Source organism: Astatotilapia calliptera, chromosome 14 (genome assembly GCF_900246225.1).
Source record: "Astatotilapia calliptera chromosome 14, fAstCal1.2, whole genome shotgun sequence".
NCBI lineage: Eukaryota > Metazoa > Chordata > Actinopteri > Cichliformes > Cichlidae > Astatotilapia > Astatotilapia calliptera.
The window spans coordinates 27519535-27542603 of record NC_039315.1 but is presented as its reverse complement, the minus strand read 5'-3'; the positions used below and the strand labels follow the sequence as shown (position 1 = coordinate 27542603).

Below are 23069 nucleotides of genomic sequence, written 5' to 3'. Positions count from 1 at the left end.
TCATTATTTTTTCCTGTCCTCGAAATTGGACAATTTCTCTCATGCCATAGTCCCTGAGAATGAGAGGGGTGGAGGTCAACTCAACAAGTATGTTGTTGTGTGGGATAATGTCCCTTTTCACTACTCACATCTGGTCAGACAGTGGTTTGCAGCACATGACAGAATACCTGTTGAATATCTCCCTCCCTACTCCCCATTCCTTAATCCGATACAGGAGTTTTTGCCTGCCTGGAGGTGGAAGGTTTATGACTGGCATTCACATGCACAAATGGCCCTGCTAGCAGCCATGGATGCAGCATGTGACGACATCACAGCAGAGCCATGCAGAGGGTGGATTCGCCACTCCAGGGGATACTTTCCTCGCTGCATTGCAAGGGATGATATCCGTTGTGATGTAGATGAGAATATGTGGCCAGACAGACAGGAACGTCTGAATGTGCCAGAATGATTTACATTAGTTCAGTTACATTGTTACATTGTACTGTTATATTGTTCACATTTGTGCACAGCTCTACCAAAAGGGTGTTTCTCATGTTTATTCTAAATACGTGACTGTAGAGTATTTTCCTTTTGCACAATGTTGTAGAATTACAAACATCCTACACAGTAAAAATGTGAAACATACGTATTCAGTGTCTTGTACTCACTTACTTCCACAACTACAGGAATGTCTAACTTTACTGTAGATTTTACTGTACATGGCTGTGCAAAAAGTGGATAGTGTTGTCTTGAGCATTTTCAGGTAGTGTCACCGAGTTCTGACCTTTTTTTGCATTGAAGACACTGAGAGAATAGTGTACACTGTCAGAATGAAAACGTGACAAAGCCATTTGATTATCTTGTTCATCAAGATGGTGTCAAGACTTTTCATTTTGATGACACTGACAGTTTCATTGACATCAATACTTCCTTTTGAGGAATGTATTATCGATTTTGAGCAAGTGACCTGCTTTTGCAGGTTATCCACTAGGTTTTGCCGTTCGCACCAAATGTTTTGAGAAATACGCTAACTGCTGTGCTAATGTTAATAGTGATGTGAGAACAGCACCAAAGCCACAAAGAAAAACTGTAATATGCACCGCTCCTTAGGGAGGTTTCCCATGTGAGATCATTCAGTCACTGACACATCCGGTTGTTAAGTGATGGCGTATGAACCCTGCTTCCGGGTCCAAACTATTCTGCATTTATTATTGTGTTTTTAACACATTTTAATGCTTTGTATATTGTTCTATTTAATCTGAACAAGCCTGTAAAAAAATGTTCACTTTTACTTCCGCTATTCTTCGGCAGCACGTTTTAAAGCTCCGTTCTTAAAACCCCGCGATGTAACGACAGCCCAGCCCATGCAGCAGCATATTAATGACTAACCTCTTATTGTGGCTGGATTATCTCAGTTGTTCTCCTGATTGAAGCTTGGTCTGCATCTTTTTCCTGCCACACGATTGCATCTGTCTCTAACCATCGACAACCCTCATCTTAACTTTTAGCAAGTGGAAAAACGTTAGCATTTATCCTTCAGCTTCACTGTGCTAATGTGTTTATATTATGCTAACCATAGCTGTGTAGCTAGCCACCACGTAGCACAATATTATATAACAGCTAGCCCAGTTTTCTGTCTTCATTTATGTCAGAAGTGATAGCAGAGCTGTACGTTTTAATTTCTCAGAAATCCCTCAGTCAGAACCTGGTATATCATCTTTAGATGGAAACTACTAAAAAAAAATCTTTAGACGGAAACTTGCGAGCTAACTCCCTGCTAACTTCGAACTTGTTAAACTTTATAAAGTCTGTTTTTGTGGATGCCTGGATGTTAAACTTAATTGTTACACCTGGTAGAGCAGCCAAACTGATCATTTTATTAAAGATAAAAGACTTTAAACAGTTTGTAACTCTCATGATGCTGCAGTGTTTGTTTGACTTTGGCATCTGAAGCAGAGTTTGGACCCAGAAATGGCTAATGACGTCAGACTTAAAGACTGGATAGTACAATCTCTGGTTGCCAGGGAAAAATATGCATTTCCCAATTGGTTGGTGAGTGCTTCCTGGCTGTTGCTAGGTGAAATAGGTTGCAGAGGGCACCATAAACCTCTATGTGATTACTTTGTTTGCTAGCACATTACGTTTAGTCTGTATGGATAATAATGACTTTTCTGCAAACACTTGGAGAAGAGTCATTATTTTCTCAGCACTTAGTTGAGCTCTAGCAAGTTAAAGTAAAAGTTGTGCCAAGCTAACAAGGTCCAAAGAGTGCAGCTTTTATACTTTTAACAGTTTGTGTCACAGTTTCACTACAGTTCGGAGAGCAGCTGGCGAGTGTTTGCAGACAAATCAACCTCCAGCACGTGCTTGCCCATCGATTTGGGAATACTTCTTTTTCCTCACAACCAGTGTACGTCAGATAGTCGTGAATTGCTCTCTAGGCCTGTGTGACTGGGGCCTTATTCATGTTCTCAACTGTCACACGTACATAATGTGAAAAACCGATCATTTGTGCAAGTTTTAGTAAATATTGGGAATGATTTTTGAAAAACTATGGTTAGATCAGATATGTAGACATGAAGTGTGGGCTTTGGGACCTCCAACCATACTACCTGACATTTCTTTTAATTTGCACTTAACACATCAACAATTAAATGTCATAAAATGTTACAGAGTTAATAGAATATGACCTCACTTCCTGTTTGGAAGCTCTGCAGTTGCTTTTAATTGGCAAATAATTTTAACTATCAAAGTTTAAAAAATCCATATCATAACTTTTATGAAGCTTGGTCTCAAAATTAACACAGTCCATGATCTAATATGGTGCGAGATGATGTCCAGTTTGCAATGAAGTCATGTTTGAAAACTGGACATATAGTTTGAAAATTACCCGCACCAATACAACTCCACTTTTGACCCACTGGTGGTAGCACAGTGGAGGGATAAAGCTCAGTGAAACTTACTGAAACTGACTGTTTACGTTCTACTCTAAAGGAAGAGGAAAGAAGAAGAAAATGGTGATTAAGAGCAGTCGGGAGCTCTGAGCCTTTTCCTGGTGGCCAGAGGGTTGTTTTGACCTGCACTGAGCAGCAACTTGTCCAGCGATAATATATCGAGCAAGATGAGTTCAGAATCCACACATCTACTGCAACTCTCCCCAGGGCGAGGGTGCACTCGCTTACTGTAAATGCATCTTTTGGCAAGGCATGCAAGTCTGTGAACCACTCCACCTTTAACCACATTTACAGAGCTAACAATATTTCCTGCTAGCTTATTTTGTTAGGTGGATATTTCCTACCTGTCTTTGAAACCATATTTATCAGTTGACATCGACTTAGCAGAGAAGAAAGGACAAGCTTGAAAAGCTCACAAACCCTGCATGAATGCAGTTTAAAGGGATTATGAATGAACTCACCAGTCAAAAATCATTGTACTTATTAGTAAATTGATTTTCTTTATTTCTTTGTTTTCTCTTTCTTTACTTATTAGTTTAATTTTGGTTTTTTTTATGAAAATCCTGGAAGTCTCAAGTAAAGTCCCCCAATCTCTGGTCTGATAAACATATTATGTTTGTGAATTATTCATAAAGTAACATAATAGGTATATAATATTAACAAATACATTGAAACAAGCAGACAGCGCGATGGTTCTCAAGTTGAAAACTCCTGCTGTTGCTACCGAGATGTTGTCGGGCACTTAGATGCTTAGTTAAGTCTCAGTCCTCAGTAGATGGTAGCAGGTGTTCTGGATAAAGTGCTGATTTAGAAAAGCATTAAATGTGCATGCAAATTGAAGACCATCATGACCGCATGGGGTGAATATAATGTGTACCGTTTCAATGATTTCTAATCAGATTAATTAGGATTCATTATATTTACAGCAGCAATAAACAGAAATGAATAAATTAGCATGAAATTAGCACACATACATCTGGGGGAAACATAAGACATTACCACTGGTTTTCCCTTCCTGCTAAGGGGTGTTACCACTTCTGGCTGCACTGACAAAGTTATTGACAGTGAATCTCATTATGCCAAGGACCAGCCGAGAATCAGCCAAGGATCCACCAAGGTCCTGTCATAGCCCAGCCAGCATTCTTAAGTGGCTATAGCTGTCTCATGCCACTTTTCTGCAGTGATTGTCAGAGCATTTTACAGTTTGGCTCTCTTTTTACATGTTGTTGTGCTCGACTCCTTCAGGACATAAGAAGGAAGGGAGAGCCACACAGCAGCCAGAAGAGAGCCAGTTTATTAATGATAATCTAAAAAAGATGAATTAAAGAAAAGTAGGTGCTAACTTTTAAACTCCATGTGATTTAAACTTGAAATAACTACAACAAAATCATGCCAAAGTAAATGAAAATCAAGTTGGGTGCCATGAATGCGTCCGCCTTCTGGGAGGGTAGAGATCCACCCTGGAAGAAAAACAGTTTGCAGTAAATAAGCTCCCAACAAGTGAAGTAATTTCCTTTACAGTGGTTGAAATGAACTTTCTCCAATTCTTATGATAGCTTAATTGTAATAACGAGAGACAGAATATCAAGAAAAAATCCAGGAAAAAAAACACATTACATAAAGGTTATAAATGTATTTACATGTCAGTGAGTGAAATAAGTATTTAAACTCCAAGCAAAACATGACTTAGTGCTTGGTGGAGAAACCTGCGTTGGCAAGCACAAAAGTAAGATGTTTCCTGTAGCATGTCACTAGTTTTGCACACTCAGGCGGGATTTTTTCTCACTCCTCTTTACAGAAACTCTCTAAATCCTTTTGTAGGTTTTTTTGCAAGGGATCAAATAAGTATTTCCTCCACTGTATCAGATGTGGGGAGCCGTCAATTAGGACCTGAAAATGAGGAAGCAAAAAGCAGAAAACAAGCAATATTGACAAGGCCTGGATCATCACACTGGTCATCACACAGTCATCCACAGTGAGTTTTGCAAAGAGAATGAAATGAAATGTGGAAAAGAAGAGCCAGGAATAAGTGGACAGCGAGCTCTTCTTGCTGCTCCACATCCACTCCTGGTTTTAGAGAACTATTATTCTCATCCATTATCCATTAAGGACCCCAAAAGCTCTGAAAGCGCTGATGTAAATGCAACATGTGTTTTATGTGTGCAGATGTGCATGCGTGCAAATGGAAAGGGGAATTATTCGTATCAGGCACTCTCCGTTAGTGCCTGATAATCAGTGACGTATATTAATGGAAAGATAAGCACAACTGTCGTATATGATTTCCTTTCATTCTTGCTGCTAAGTCAGCCGGCAGCCATCTGGCTCCCTCTAAAACGCACACACATGCAGATACACAAAGTCTCCATCGCTCTCACAGATAGGAACACACATACTCTTACACACACAACCCGAGGGCAGGTCATCAGAGAGAGGGTATCATGGAAGGCCAGGATGACCATAACTCCTCGCTAATGGAGTATTCAGACATTCATACACTGTCCTTCTTTTACACACAAGTCTACACCTTTTCTTTTCCTTCCAGGTATTTGTAAAATTGCTTGAAGCTCTTGAAAACACTGAGTAGTTCTGAGTACACCAAACATGGCCAAACCACTCAGGACAATAGAGGCAATCAGCTCCCGGTGTTTGCTAGAGGTAGCCGCTGAGTTTTCGCCCTCCCCCTGCGCGTTTCAATAGATTTTGCTGATATGTTAACGTCCACGCACAGTATGTGGTGCTGTGCCTCTGGCTGGGCCTAAAAAAATGATGTTGATGTTATTCATGTGATATGAGCAGAGAGAATAAAAGGATAAGCCCTTGTGCTGTGAGCATTAATATTAACACCCACAAGTCAGCGCGTGACTAACCGTGGTCAGCTGGCTTTGCGCTGACATAAAGCTTAAACACTACTGGTTTTGTTGAATTTTGGATTTTCTCCCGTTGCACAGCCTCAGAAAAGTTTCCATTTCAAACAAAGTACTGCAAGACATTGCAAGGCTTTGCACCGCCTACAGTTTCTGTCTGCAAGCAAAAGCAGTCAGTAAACAGTTTACATTTATTGGACTCTTTAATCCGTGGTGACTGATTGTCTTGACCATGTAGGACTTTCAGTGTCTCACTATTGAAACAAATCTGTTATCTTGCTGTGTCATTTTGAAAATCTCATCCACATATATGACAAGCTTAACTGTTCAGGTAACTAGTAATCTGTATAGTGTAAAACACAAGTTTTATTCTAAATGTGGTAATGAGAGCTGAAAACAGGCCACTCGTCTGTGTTTAAAAAAGGAGCCACTCAGCAGTTAAAGCCCGTGCTCCTATTGGCCTCCTCTGTGCTTTATAAATTAAATTAACACAGTTTGCAAGTTCTCCAGTGAAACAGATTTGCAGTGAAACTTTTCAAGCATCCTGATATTTTATGCATCTAAAGCAGCCTGCCAGGTGAGATCAGTAAAATATGCACACAGAAATCTGTTCACTTAAAGGAGCTGTGTCATTGCAATGAGCATCACTTTTCTCTGTGTACTTTTTCTTCTATGTCTTTCCTCTATATTGCTTGTAATAAAGTAAATGACTCTGTGTTTCCAGCGTATTAAATAAAGATTAATAAGTCATTTTTTCATGTGACATGTTCATTTGACCTAAAATATACATTTAAGTATATAAGCCATTGTTAGTGGGTTAAAATGGGGTCAACACCCCAGCTGGTCTAACCCAAACTTTAGCTGCGTTTGGGCAAGTTCTGAGGATTCACTTGTAAAGAATTTCCAATAAAGGCTTTGAATGAAGACTGAAGTTCTCCCTGTTTGATTTGTGCTGAGCTGATGAGGCTGACATCACGGCTGTCTGTAAACCTCGTGATAAAAATGGGCTCACCTTGACAAGCAAGTTACAGTATTTCACACTGTGGTGTTGGTTCATTTATGAGAACATCTGAATCTTTGTGTAGAAGACAAATGATCTGCAAACGCAGGATGTCGAAGGCAAAGCCGACATAATGGAAGATAAATGGTTTCATTATTCACAGCAGGATGGGTGACTTGGACTCAAACTGTTCCTTAAAAATGCTGCAGAAAAGGTGAAGCTGTCTGTTTGGCTCCAGATGTTCTCAATGCAGAAATGAGAACTTAAATATCTAATCAGCCAATCACATGGCAGCAATTCAGTGTGGTTGCTGTAGGTATGCATGCAGACCGAATGTGGCATGGTTGTTGGGATCGGCGTAACTTTGTGATGAACATTGGAGGGGTCAAGATCTCTGCCTAAATAAATAAATAAATCTGGGTAAATTCCCAGATGATTAAACATGCAACTATTTTGCTGGTAATACCTGAAATGAGTAAAGAAAATCAACAGCCTATTTATGCAAGATAATTCATAATTTGATTGGGGGTTTTTATTGGCTGGGTGTGATTACGCCCCTGGTTGTTGGTGTAACACCAGCTGTTTGAGTATTTCAGAAAGTACTGATCTCCTTGCCCACACAACCATCTCTAGAATTTACAGTGAACGGTCAGCAAAAGAGAAAATGTCCAGTGAGGGCCAGTTCTCTGGGTCAAAATATGTCGTGGGGCAAGATAACCACTCGTTACAACTAAGGTATGCAAACCAGGATTTCTAAACGTACCCTGAAGCAGATGGGTTACAGTACCAAGAGAGAACAATGAGTGCCACTGCTACCAGCTAAGAACGGGAAACCAAAGTTACAATTCACACAGGCTCACCAAAATCGGTCAATAGAAGATTGGAATTTGTAATAAAGACTGCATGTTCTTTAAAAATGTTTTTTTTATCAACTGTTCAGGCTGCCAGTTTATAATGGTGTGGAAGATATTCTCTTGGCACACTTTCAATTGAATTCAATTCAGTTCAATACTTTAATGTCCCACAAGGGGAGTTTAGCAGCAAGGGCAACAATAAGAATAAACAAAACAAAATTAATAAATTAAAAAAAAATGAAAAAAATAAAAATAAAAAGAATAAAAAATAAAAAGCCACAAGGACATTAAGGAGATGGGATGAAGTAGGGCTAAAAGAAACCTGAAGTCCTCACAGGTACTCTAAAATGACAGCCAGGGGAAACAAGTCAAACTCACTGTGAAGTGGATGGTTAAAAAAATGAACAATAAAATGAGCCTTCCTCAGCACATGCCTGGCCAAAAGCCCGTCTTGCCATCGCCCTGAGATTTTGCTGGCAGTTTGCTGGCAAGTCCCAACCAATTCTTGTTCTTGAGAGTCATGTTACCAAACCAAGCAGCGAAATAACAGATTCAATAAAACTTCTTTAAAACAAGGACAACATTTCAGATGAGACATTAAAACATCTAATTTTTCTTAAACAGAATAGTCTTTGTTGAACTTTTTTGGTAGTGACATCAGCATGAGGCTCAAAACACAGTTTGTGGTCCAGAACAACTCCTAAAAACTCTCCACAATCTCAATATCAGCAGCTTTAGTGATAGTAGGTGATGAGCTATAAGAAGACTTCCTAAAATCAATAATCATGTCTTTTGTTTTTCACACATTTAATGAAAGGAAGGACTCATCATGCCAAGCCACAAAATCTTCCACAAGCTGCCAATGGCCTGTCTCGTCCCCCACAAGAAGACTAATGATCACTGTGTCATCAGCAAACTGTTTGTCAGTGAAATTACGGCGATACTCATTCGTATACAGAATGAACAGACGGGCGAGAGACAGCAACCCTGGCGAGATCCAATAGATGAGGAGAGCACATCAGAAAGTACACTGTTCACCTTCATGCGTTGTGTCTTATTAGTCAAAAAGTCTAGCCAAACCAGCCAAACCCAACTGATCAGACTAGTGAAGTGATCATAAAGCCAACAGCAAGTAAGAAGAGCTGAACTGTGTTGAATGCAGATGAAAGGTCAACAAATGATAATCTTGCATGAGTGTTGGGGCCTTTAAAATGCTTATACAAGAAATGCAGGAGTGTGACAACAGCATCCTCCACACCTCTTCCTGCCATATGCAAACTGGACGGGGTCAAGGTGATGTTCAAGCTGCATTAAAATTAATTATCTTCTCAAAGGACTTCATCACTAAAGAAGTCAGAGCCACAGGCCTAAAATTATTTAGTACCTTAGTGGAACTGCCCTGCAGCTGGGTTCCTTAGTACCACCTGAGCATCATTCAAACACACAGCCTACCCGAGTATTATTGTTGAGTATGTCCATCCCTTTAAGACCACAGTGTGCCGATCTTCTGATGGCGGACTCCAGCAGGATAATGCTCCATGTCACGAAGCTCAGATTATCATGAAGTTGTTTTTTGAACATGACACTGAGTTCAAAATCACAGCCAGAATCTCAGTCAAACAGAGCACCTTTGGGATCCTGAGATTCACATCATGGATGTGCAGGCAACATGTCTGCAGCGTCTCTGTGATGTTATCATGTCAATGTGGGCCAAAATCTCAGTGGAATGGTCCTAGTACCATGATGAATTAAGGCAGCTCTAAAGACAAAAGTGGGTCCAACTAGATATTAGCAAGATGTAACTAATGAAGTGGTTGGCGAATTTCAGTGACAACCTAGAGGTCTGTAAAATTAAGCAAAGGAGTAACTGCTGAAAGGCTTTCAGAGGTTTGCGCCAAAACAGAGTCAATCTCTATAGACTCCCATGGTAAAATATCCAACTTCAAAGCTGAAATTAACAAGTTACCAGCCTGTTATAAAATCTGGCTTTGGTTTATACAGCTAATCTACCTCATCAAGCATTGTTAATGTGATTCTAGTGTTTTATTTGTGCAATTTACTTGTTAGCAGATCTGTGCAATGCACCCATGAAGTCTATGGATTCTACTTGCTAACCAACCACACTATAGCGTTAGCTGTTAACTTTGCATTTCACCCACGTCACATATGTATAATCACTTTGGGTCCAAAAGAACAATTGTTATTTATGTTGGTCTTTGATTAAAGTCGCACTGTAACTCTGACCCAGGGCAGCTGTATGAACTATTTACAGAGCTACATTCAAGGGCACTAAATGTGCTTTAGCCTTGAGCTAGCTTGCCCTCGATTGGATCAAAATAACACACATATGGAAGGCAAACCCGTTAAGAAAGGGTTTAATTAGTTTTGGGAAAACTCAGCTCTGGGCTGAGGATAACACTGGGTTATAACTTGCTGCAATAAAAATGCAAAAGATCAAGCGAGGATGACAGCACCCACAGGGTTTCTAGTTAGTGTCATATTTGGATAGCAGCGAGGAAAGGTGCTCGTATGGTAGGAATGGAGGACACAGAGGGAGTGAGTTATGGAGCTAGAAGCGGGAAAGAAGAGGGGAATATGCGTTACAGGAACTTAATAGCGCAAGTGCAGCAGGGATGACAGGAGGGAGTATGGAGGGGAAGAGCAAGGGGAGCACAGAGAGAGAAAGGCAGGGATTATGATAAGGAAGGATAGATTGGAGGTGTGAGAAATGTCTGAAAAGCGTGTGAAGTCAACAGGAGCTCATTTTCTTTGCTAGCAGTTGATTTATTTCCTCACATATAAAGGGCATGTCAGGTTTGTCAGAAACATCAAAGGCTACCAGAAGACGTTGTATAAAATGATTTATTTATCTTATCAGTGATACTTGGGACAGAGAAATGGTCTGGATGAACTAAAACTGTTTAGTTAATCATTATCTTTATAATGACTACTTGTAAAAGGTGAAGGTTTGCCTGTATTTGCCTGTATTCTTAGTTAGCGTATTGTCTGTCTTGTCTTAATGTTGGTTTAAAATGGAGCACTGTAACAAAAATAATTTCCCCCAGGGATCAATAAAGTATTCTGATTCTGATTCTGATTCTGATTCTATTAAAGTTTGCAGCTCCCTTCTGATCTGCAGCGTGTTTAGCATCACTCTCAAAAAGCCATTATATGCCAAGGATGAAAAGCCAGACAGAGATCTGTAAGATAGTTAAACATTCAGCATCCATCAGGTCAGATTTTTCCTTTAGGAGTCTGCAAGAACAAAAAAAGAAACTGAAAGATAAGAGAGTGAAGCTACTTATAGGTTTGTCTAATATGTTGTGCAAGTTAGAAAGAATGATTGTATGACCTCCTTGGTTAATATTAATTATTAAATAGAGTTGTTTAAATTGGTTGTTTTCCTTACAATTACCCTGCTTTTAAGCATAGTACTCAAATTTTCAATAGGGTTGAGGTTGGAGCTTTGTGAAGACCATTCCAGAAGTTTTATGTTAGTCTTCTTTATCCATGTTAAAACCAGTTTTAATGTGTGTTTGGGATCATTGTCCTTTTGGAACTTGGTGTCCCAAGTCTAGCTGTTGGTTAGAGTTGAAGTTGAAGATTTTGGAGGTAGTCCTCCTCCTTCATTATTACATTCACTGTGTACAGTGTAGCAGTACCACTGGAGGCAAAACAGCCTCAGAACATGATGGTACCACCACCATGCTTGACAGCTGGTACATTTTTCTTAGGTTTGAAAGCCTCACCTTTACTCCTCCAAACATACCCCTTGTCATTGGGGGGCAAATAGCTCAATATCGGTCTCCTATGATCGAAAGATTTTTTTCTCCAGAAGGCACTGATTTTGTCCATGTGGGCAGCTGCAAATGTAATTCGAGCTTGAAGGGGTTGATTCTGGAGAAGAGGCTTTTTTCTTAGTCTACACTTAGTTTACTCGCTTCATTGTTGACAGTGATGCTGGTGTTCTAGCAGTTTCCAGTTCATGGCAGGCTTGAGCCTTGGTGGTTCCTGAACAACCTAACTAATTTGGTCTTATTAGAGGGTCATCCAGACTTTTGCAAAGTGGTGACACATCTGAATAACTTGTACTTATGCACAGTTCATTGAAATGATGATCTATGAATCTTCAGTTGTTTACAAATGGATCACAAAGATCATCCCAACTTGTATTAATTTCCTTTTCAGATCTTCACTGAATTCCTTGGACTTGCATTATTAATAGTACTGACTGATCCCATGAGTGCTGTCAAAAAAAGCCTTGTTATGCTAGCAAAGAGAAACAACCAGTTGTAGTCAGTCATGATGGCTAATGATGGGTTAATAGGCTTTTTCCTTGTCAGTTAAATGATGTTGTAGAACCTTCACCGCTGCTTTAATAAATCCAAACCTGTGCAACCAGCTCTTTTTTTTAAAGTCATTAAAGATGTTTGCTGTACAATCATTCCATCCTAGAAACAGAACAGTTCAAAGAAATCATTAATAGCCCAAATGATATCCATGCCCTTGATGAGCGTTTGTAAACTTCTGACCACAACTGTACATGAGGCAGGATACAAACTCGAGTTTCAACCAGCCATCCTCAAACATACGCCACATCCTGTCAGGTGTCTACTTCTGATTTTTCTGCTGAGACAGGACGGCCATTAATTGCATGACTTCAAGTTGTTGTTTGGTGGTAATAGTATATTCAGTGACTTTACCTCCCTACTCCACATGTCCTTACACTGCATCTCCTCAATGCTGAACTCACATTGTGTTGCTGCTTCTTGTTATTTGTTGCTTGTTAGTCTGGCATCATGTGAGCAGAACAAATGACTGAAGATGTGAAAAAACAGGGAAAAAACCTGGGACAAGGTGCTGCAGCCTGTCAGGTAAGATGCCAAAATCAAATACTCACACTGTCAGTGAGATGGGGAGGGAGATGTTGGCAGATTCATCAAATATTTGTAAAGAAAGGGAAGCAAAGTCAAGCAAAAAAAACACATCCACTGCTTTGCAGCAGTCTGGCCCAGGTTTGTGTTCTGGAGCAGCTTCAGCTGAGAGAGAGTAGATAAATCTCTCAGTGTACAGGACAGTTAATAACAGGAGATATACAGGCTTCATTTTGCCAACAGCTTTCTAAACTACATCTTTTTGCCCCGTTATCTTATTTCCAACCATATTGTCACTCCATATGTGTGCTGCAGGCTCTATAGCTCAGCAGCCATGTCTGAACACACTCTATTACAGCCCCTCGGTGTACCATATCATCACAGATATCATGGCTCAACAGAGAACTGTTTACCAGTCAGACCACGGGCACAGAAAGGATCATAAATAATTAAGTGTTCAGTCGGCACTTTCAAATTCCAGGAAGCATTAATGACTGCTAGATCAGACTGCCTATAAATGTCAGTAAACACTCCAAGTTGAGGACAGTGGGTCTATTCACGTTCTGATGTAATCAACTCAAGGAGCTGATATGGGAGCAACACTCTGGGGAACCAATCAACTGAAGCGTGACATGCTTTCTTCTCGCTGCACAGCTTTGTTGAATCACAACAAGAGGATTTTAGTTTCATGGTCACTAAACTTTTAAATTGATGGCAGGGGAATTTTCTTGTCTCGCTGTTTTCTTGACCTTATCCGATTCACGGGGTTTGATTAGACCTCGCTACAGGATGCTCAAAACAGCCATCGACTGTGGTAGTGATATTGATCCCACTGAGCCATAAAGTAAAGCACATCTGACACGCTGTGTGGCCTTTTATTGCTAGATTAAAACATAATTTATTTCACTGCTTTGCACTTTCAACACATCGGACTTGGACACATGGGATGAAATGTCTCTAATTCTCATCTTATGTAACAATCAAATGAGTTTTTAATGAGGGAAAGCGTGTTTGGGGTCACATTAATGGGTTGCTTCAATCACATATTAAAGGAGTTTTAAAATGAACAGAGCCATGCTTAGCTGCTCTGCTCATCAGTCTCGCCTTATTTACAGCAGCAGCTCCACTTTGTGTGTTTGAGTGCAAACGGGAACAAACAGGAATTTCCCCCCTCATAAAAACGAGCTTCAGTGCACTTTATTGCAGAGCACCAGTTAGAGCTTCGCACCGGACACTGCTGTCACACTACAGCTGCACTATTTTTATTGTTCCTCTTTGGTGGAAACCTTTGAATTTTTCTGAGTATAAGGTCCCTTTACTATGGGATGTTGAAAGAGATTTTAGGAACTCAGAATGCATTTCACTGAAATCGAGAGTCTTCTTTGTACGGTGGCTCTGAGAGGTCAAATACACTGAGAAAACACCAGGAAATGGAAAAGAAGCATTTTAGGGGAGATAATAACATGACAGACCAGGTGTGGAAGTGACAAGTGAAAAGTAAAACGCTAATACCAAACCTATATCTACAGTGTTATACTGATTTATGCAAATAAAACACACATTACCTGCATCTGAATCCACTGCTTCTTGTCTTCTCTGTCACTACTTCTTCTGTCACATTATTGTCTCCAAGAAAAACACTCCTGTTGTACTTTTGAGATTTAATTTTTTCAATTTTTATTATTGCATTTTATTAAACGTCTGTTGTGTTTTGTGTGTTTTCGCAGCGTGTTTGTTATTTGGGGCCAGTTTAGCTTTATCTTGAATTGGATGCTTACTTCAAAGATTACCACATCTGCCTCCATCTCATCCTGTCACTAGCATCCTCCTCTGTCACACCAAACTCTGCATATCCTCCTTCATTGAATCCACAAATGATTTTTGTTGTCTTCCTCTTTTCCTCCTCTCTGACAGTTCCATACTTAAGACCCTTTCCAGATATATCCACTATTGCTCTGCACATGTCCAAACTATCTCAGCCTTGCCTTTCTAACTTTGTCTCCAAACTGCTCCACCTGAGCTGGACATCTGATGTGTTCATCTCTAATCCTGTCAATTTTGGCCACATCACCTCTAGTTGCTATCCTTTTGTTACAAATCATCCCTGACACTTGTCTCCACCCTCTCCACCCCAACTGCACTTTTCTCTTCACCTCTTCTGCAACGTCGCTTTGGATGGTTGAACCCAGGTATTTAAACTACTTGCGTTTATCTTCACTACCCCAATTCCTTGCAGCTTCACCTCTCCAAGTGTTTTCTGCCCATTCACACATGTATTCCGTCTTGCTTCTTGATGGCTTTCATTTCTCTTCTCTCCAGTGCATACCTCCACCTCTCAGACCAATCACTGATGTAATCCCATCACCACCTTGAATGCTTACTACCCCTACTGACTCATACTGCACACCTCACCCACTGTTTTGATTCTGAGCATCTCTATACTTCTCCTCCATCAACACTCTCAAAGCAGCGTCTGTAGCAATCTTTCTCAGCATGAAGCTGATTACTGACCTTTTTTAGTTTTTCCGATAATCTGGAGTAGCTGCAAAACAAGATGTGTTTATTAAGGATCTATTAACTCCTTTAACTTACTTGTTCTCTAATTTAATAGTAGTATATAGTAAAAAAAAACAAAAAACCCTCTGTTTTGAAAAAACTACTGCGACAGCTCCCCGTCTCATGGCTTCAGCTGGACCGCAGAATTCAGCAACCTTCTGTCCGAGTGCGTCATTTCTTGGGAGGAGTCAACCAAAGCAAGCATGGTGCCAAAAAGCAAGGAAAGAGGAATTTGGAAAGGAAAAATCCCTTTAGAGAAACTTTGCCTACTAGCTCTGGATCTGAACCAGAGGCAGCAAGAGCTCGGTTGGATTGTGTGATGAGTGTCTGATGAGGACTGGAGGCAATCTGATAAAACAATCAAAAGAAGAACTGACGATATTCCAGATGACATGAAGGCTGCTGTCTGCAGATATGAATACCTCCAAACTTTGGCTTTTCTTGGACATGAAAAGTTTGAAAAACCACTGCTTGATATCACAAACAAGGCTTTGGACATCGGAAAGATTTCTATGTGGATTTAAATGTACTCTAGGACTTTTGCTGCCATGTTTGGTTTGTTACTTAAGTTTGAAACATAACAGGAGTTTGTTTTGAGCTCTTGGTAAGATTTCACATCTTCCTAAAGTAAGTAAAGTAAGCTTTTATCTTCCAAAACTTCATCTTCACATTTCTACACCTGTGTTTAAATGTTAAAGACAACAACTAATAAATTACTACATGCACTGAGAGGTAAAAAAAACAACAACAACAAAAAAACAGGCCTTTGTTTGTTTGAACATTCATTGCGTCTCATTTCTTTCTCATCAGTCATTAAAAAAGCTGCAGCCTTTTGTTGAGGCTCGATGAGTAAACAATTTAAACAAAAATGACTAGCATAAATGCTTTCTCCAGCTGGTCATGAGTATCTTTTGCAGACATTTCTTTGACACAAGTCCCAGGAGGTGATGTTTTAGTGCCCGAAATGACTGATGTGGAAGCCTCAGGCACAGAAGACCTTCTGGACAAACGCACACAAATACATGTTGAGACACAGCTGAGCACCGTAAGTCTCTATGCCAAAACACCAGATGTGACATGTACACACACACACACACACACACACACACACACACACACACACACACACACACACACACACACACACACACACACACACACACAAATCCAGTGGTGGTGATAACATCAACAGTCTCCCTCATTCTGCTGCACCTCTTTTCCTTCACCCTCACCTCTGCATTATTATTTCTATCCCACCTCTCACATCTACTGTCACGATCTCTTGTTTGCTGTCTTCCTCCCCCTACACGTTCCTGTCTCACTCACTATGTCTCATGATTGACAGGTCCTGCTAGGTCTCCAGAGATGCCTCTCTTGAAATTGCAGGGCTTATCAGACACATTGCATTTTCTAAATTACACTTTCATGAAATTGCCATCCATATGGTTACAGCTATATATAAAACACCCAGCACGCCCCTGCGGGCGGTTTATCCTTCCAGCTCGGGTCCTCTACCAGAGGCCTGGGAGCTTGAGGGTCCTGCGCAGTATCTTAGCTGTTCCCAGGACTGCGCTCTTCTGGACAGAGATCTCCGATGTTATTCCCGGGATCTGCTGGAGCCACTCGCCTAGTTTGGGAGTCACCGCACCTAGTGCTCCGATTACCACGGGGACCACCGTTACCTTCACCCTCCACATCCTCTCGAGCTCTTCTCTGAGCCCTTGGTATTTCTCCAGCTTCTCGTGTTCCTTCTTCCTGATATTGCTGTCATTCGGAACCGCTACATCGATCACTACGGCCGTCTTCTTCTGTTTGTCTACCACCACTATGTCCGGTTTGTTAGCCACCACCATTTTGTCCGTCTGTATCTGGAAGTCCCACAGGATCTTAGCTCGGTCATTCTCCATATATATATATATATATATATATATATATATACACATATGTATACATATATATACATATATATATATAGTGGATAGTTTAAAAAAGGACTGTTAGATGGACAGGGATACTAGGATAAATTTGCACAGGCACAACAGATCTGATTTTTGGATCCCTTATGGTTTTCCTCTAATACAGTGAGACAGTCTGGCTTGAATCAGATTTTATCTGTTTAGACAGTGATATGGAGATGATCCACATGTCATAAATTATAAATAAACACACTTTCTGTTGGGGTCTAAATAAAGCCAAAGCAGGTCTGTAACTACCATAGATGACAGTGAGGTCATGTCCTCATACTCTGGCTTTTGTGTTTCACATGTAAAAGATCCAATTCATCAAATGAAGAAGGATGGATATAATCAAATAAGATAATATAAACTCAAAGCGTACCACATGCATAGTCCAGAATATAGCCATAACTTAACAGCCAAATTATAAGAAATAAAACATATCCCAGTGACAGTTGTGCATGTGTCAGCATCATCAGGACCCCACTCTTCATCACAAGATGTATTATGGGATGGGGAAAAAAAGATAAATATATATATTTTTCACTTATACACAATATTTTTCTTATTCAATCTGCACTTTAATCGTTGATTTTTGTGAAGTATAGCAGATCTTAAAAAACTGAGTCACTGACATTCTCTCATTACCATTAAACTTTCCTTTCATCTCAGCATGCTTGAATCTTAGAGGTCTTGAATCTTAAGATAAACAGTGCATTAAGAAGGCTTTAAGAGCCTTTAAAATGTCCAATTTCTTTAATTTTTCAGTCTCACAGATCTCATCTTTTCCTCGTGAATCAAGATTAATTACTTACTTTTAGTTGTTTTTAAAAAAAAATGTATTAAAAATAAATGACTGGCTGAAATATTTCATGTATGTATTCAGACCCTTCACTTACTACTTTGTTAAATTACCTTTGGCAGCAATGATAGCCTCAAGCCGTAACCCTTGTGGTGTCCTCGAAACACAAATGGTCCCTAGGTGAATGACAAACAAGCATATGGGAATCCCGAGGACACCACAAAGGTAGGACTAAATCTAGGAACTTTTAGAAGATTGGGTTGGATGGGACACACTGATGCAGGGCCATGCTACTCATTAGGTACAGTAGGTGCACATCTGTTGGGTTCAGGTTCAGACTCCAGTTGGTCCGCTTCAGCACCTTCGCAGAGTTCAACTGAAGATCATTATCTGTTGAAATTAAACTTTTGCCCAGCTTTAGATGCTGAGCACTTTGGAAAAACAACTCTTTTATATCTTACTGCCTCTACACTTCCTCCTGTCCTGACTACACTGCCTGTTACAGAAACAAACATCCGCACAGCATGGTGCTGTTACTGCCCTATTTTACTGTACTGATGGAATTAATGAAAGATGCACAATAGCTCTTTAGGTCCTTGCACAGTGTTGGGAATTGTGATACAATACTTTAAACTTCATTTATCAGACCGAATAAAGTTGACAGTGACTCTCATAGTCATGTGCTATCTGGCAAAATCCCAGTGCAGCTGTCATGTGTCTTGAGGCTTTGCAGATGTGTGACTGCTTTTTGGGCATACGACAATCATGGTGATACACAGGCTTCAAAATAAAGGTTGCACTTTTTGAACACACTGGCTGTAGCAATGAGGGACAACTTTTACTTTGAAGGTAAACAATCTCCAATTTCTTTGTTTTTACTAAATCTTGGCTTTTTGCAGACAGACATGAAAAACTACAGGCAACTGTGGCAGTCTGCTAGCAACTAAAGCAATCACTCTCACGTTTTTGGTGCAGCAGCTTCTTTGCATTTGCACCTGGCTGTTATTTACCCTCTTAATTCCTATGGAAGCAGTAAGGGTGTAACTAGTTCTTCACAAACTGCTTCTGCTTAGTTTCTTGTAAAATATATGAACTGTATATATGTCATGTGCCGTAGTTCATCTGAGGCTGTATTTACCTGTTTTTGTTATATCCTGTTATGTAAAACCTTAGAACTGACAGAAGGTGTCCTTATATTTTTACCATAACTGTATCATTAATGGTGACCGTACTGTATTCAAGCTCAGAGGTCCTCACATTGTGCATATTTGCATACCAGTGTAGTATAACTGACAAATTATTAATATCAATAGTTACAGATTTCATTTTTTCACTGTTTTATTGTAGTAACAATGTTTGATCTAATATATGACTATACGACTATCTTTACTTATACAAACAGACTGCAGTTTTGCCAATTATATATTGAGTTCTCGTGACCAGAGCAAAAATAATAAAACAGGAGCAAACACAATCCAGATGTAAACACAGAAATAGCGCCACGCACCAAAACTCAAAGAAAGCCCTACTACTATGTAGATCGATGCTAGGCCCTGTAGCTGATATGATATGAAATCCTGGTCATTCACACAGATGTTTAATTGGTCGTTCTGATCATGACGATGATGAAGATGCACATATGCAACTGAGCAAACACAGACCACAAATGTGTCAATCAGTCACGGTGTCTTCATGCTCACACAGCCTCCGGTAGAAGACCAATCAGACAAAATGATTGCAAACACATGCGGACATGTGGTTTTAGGCGAAGGGGGCTGTATTATTATACAAACTACTTACTTCCTTTAACATATGAGGCAACAATAACTGAGCACTGAGATGTTAAACTGCTGACACCTGACACCACATTTACAGGCTTTGGACGTAAACAAACAATCCCGGTGCTCCCGTCAAGCTCCGCATCGCTCCTTCCGTGAGTGTACTGGAAGGGCCATATATGGCAGAAAAAGATCTGGACCTTGAGACCTGTCCCCTGTCACACACAGACACACGAGTGTTTTCCAATAAAACCGTGAGGTCTTCTGTTTGAGAAGTGCAGAGAAAACATTTCCAAGTGTGTCCGGAGGAGCCCGTACTCTACGAAGGACGATTTGGAGGATGAGCGCGCGCAGTGGGGACACGCCGTGAAAAGTTAAATATTCACAACAATGCAACTTTCATTTTCACGGATAAATCGCCCGGCGCTCGCGGAGGGAGCGGGCATTGCCTAAAAGGAAGGACTGTTTTTCAGCGCACGCGGACGAGTGACGTGCCTCAGCCACACGCGTCTTTCTCGTGGACGCTTCCATGTGTTAGCTCTCTCTCTCTCCTCTCTCTCTCTGCTCAGCTGTTATATCCCAGCTCGCCACAGCTCAAATATCAGTTACCGGGTCCCGACCAATCCCCGCGCGCTGTCAGAGCTCGAAAGAGGAGGCAGCAGCGGACAGCGGAATCGCAGAGAGGCGTACCGCACTGGGGGGTGAGGAGAGAGAAGCACACACCCAGCCGTCCACCCATCCGTCGGTCCGTCCTCCTTTACCCCTCCCGGCCTAAGAGACTCGCGCACGGGCTGATCCCTGCTTCCAGCTGCAGCTGTTCGGGCAAACCGGAGAGGCGCGAGGCAGGATGCGCGATGGGACAAGCGTGCGGACACGCGCTCCTCTGCCGTAGCCAGCCGCCGTCCTCTGAGATGTAAGTGCGAGTGTTTCTGATAAGTGTTTGCATCTCGAAGCTGCCTGCCACTCTTCCGCTGTGGAAACACATGGCGTCTAGCAGCGAGCCAAATACTGAGTGGTGTGTGTGTAGTAGTAGCAGCAGTGTGAGTGCGACCTGCAGGGTGTCAATCTCCGCACTGACAGCGGCGGTAATAGACCCCACGTGAACCATGCATGCAGCTGTCAGTGCAAACCCGCACACAAAATCACCGTCACGTCACCAAAATGTTCTCTGACTGCTCCCGCAGGGAATTTGGTGACCTTATCGCCCCTTTGTATCTTCCAGGAAATCATGACATTACACTGATGGGCTACTCTTCCTCTAATATTCCTACAGGGAGAAATACACCGCCAGCCGTGATATGCCTCCTAACTGGATTCTCTCCATGAAAACTATGATATTAAAAACATATTTTAAGGGCAGACTAGATCTAGAATTAATGATAGTCTTGCCCTGTCTTTCTAATAAGGTACCCTTCGTAAATGGTTTATAAGCTGTTGCTAACAGCTTTATTAATGTTTTAGAAGTAATTTAGCCAGGTTTTAAGATGAACTAAAATAAGTGCAACTGTGGGTCGACAAGTTGGGGAAAAACTGAGTGACTGGAGCCAACCTTTGACCTGGAAAAAGGCTCTCTGGCAACTGCATAGATATCTGTTTCTGACTTTTTCTGCATGCCTTTATGTCTTGCTGACATGTTAAGCCTACTCAAAAGAAAGAATGAACACGCACACACACACACACACACATCTGATGCGGTTTATAACTCATCTATAAAGCTATTATCTGCCACTTTGAAATCCATTATAGAGAATGCCTTATAAGGGAAATTATGTTTGAAATCCCCCGACCTTTTTGAGATAAATTCTTCTGTTGTACAGATTTTTGTCTGCTGAAACCCTGAAATACATCATCACAGAGCTTAAACCGGGGCTCTTTTTCAGAGTTAATGTTCATTCCCGTTCCCGAGGCTGTTTTTTTTACTTTCTAAAAAAGATAGATGGGTTTTTTTTTCTTTCACAGGAAGGCAACGATGAGCCCTGGATCAAAGGAGGCTGACATGATCATTATAATAATTGGCTGCTCTATTTGATCCAATGTAGCAGCCCAGTATCGCATCCTAGTTTTGTCTGGCATACAGTGTTTGTCGTGTCAGAGGGCTGTTTATAAAACGCTGTATTAATCATTGCTTCAGCTGGATGTGTTGCTGTGCTGGAGTTCATTGTGTTGTGTGCTGTAGCTGTTTGCCCTCTGTCTGTTTGACGTGAGTCTTCACGCTGACACCTGCCTGAACACTGATGAACTTTTAAATGTCAGGGCTCAATGATTATCTAAATGTTAGTTAATAAAGCAGCGCGGTCCTCACGTAGAACCAGCTCTCTGCCGTCTGAAATTAAAGTTTACTGTGTAAGCTCACAAAGCCTGCTCTCAAATTAAAGTGACACTGCATGAGCAAACCGATCAGATAGCAAGGACTTCTCCCCAAGGAAGGCATCCGTAGCACACTGTGTGTTTTATAAAACTCCCCACCCCCCTCGCCTCCTTTGTAACTGAATAAGATCATTTGTGGATAATAACCCAGTGATGTCATTTTACAATGACTGCACATATATAAATACAGGCCATTTATATATTAGTAAAATCTCCCTCATAGTAATTTCAGCTCTGTCTGAAAGTTGGAAAAAAAAATCCTCTAATGGCTTTTATTCCCTCCTTCATTATTGGTTTAAACTCAATAAAGGAAATCACTGGAGGATAATGACTTTCATTCACCTCACCGCAGAGAAGACTAAGCTTCTTACTTTGAGCGTTTGTTGGCCATTCCTGGAAAAAAAAAAAGATTATAGCCAGAAGTTTGTGGGAATAATGAATGTGCCACATGGATGTCAGTGATCTCTGATATACAATTAGATTCAGTAGCTGGTCTCACCTGCTTCCCTCACGCTCGAGCAGGTTTGACAGCGCACACCGGTGATCTGAGGGGGTCATTAAGTGTGGCACTTTGACAAAATACAGAAAAGCAGATGTCATGCCTGCACCCGTTGGGATGTGAGCCTCCTGCGACTGAGTGCTGAGATCAAATGCAGCGCTTTTGGCTGAAAATTCTGAGAGAGACATCTGCAGGCTTTTGCATTTTTGTCATTGTGATGGGTTTTCAGAGGTATGGATTCCTGGATCGTTGCTTTGAGAGGCAGTTATTCATCATCTGACACAGTGACAGCGCTCTACAGTATCAGATGCACGCTGCCACCGAATCGTTCGCCGCTCTGTGTTTAATGTTTGTGCCATGCGCCGTTACGTTACTTGAAGTGTTTTGCGGGTTCTAAACATCCTTTTAGGAAGCCACCTTCGCATTCAGTGCACTTTGCTTATTCGCTGTTATCATTTTAACAGCTGACACACATCGCCCCTGTGTGTGTGTATCTGTGCGTCAGCTGGTGTGCACGTGAATGGTATCCAGCCTGAAAAATAGTGCAGTTTGTTGGAGCGACGCCAGGCAGTCAGATTCCCCCAGCC

The 23069-nt window shown here is 41.0% G+C and overlaps 1 protein-coding gene across 1 annotated transcript in view; it reads left to right on the top strand.

Moving 5' to 3' along the window:
- The first annotated feature begins 19874 nt into the window (after positions 1 to 19874).
- Positions 19875 to 23069, top strand: part of pde2a (phosphodiesterase 2A) — a 201588-nt gene continuing 198393 nt past the window's right edge. Inside the window, exon 1 of the mRNA XM_026192065.1 lies at positions 19875 to 20529. Coding sequence (XP_026047850.1) covers positions 20471 to 20529 — 59 coding nt within the window. The 5' untranslated portion in view covers positions 19875 to 20470. The remainder of the gene's footprint in view (positions 20530 to 23069) is intronic.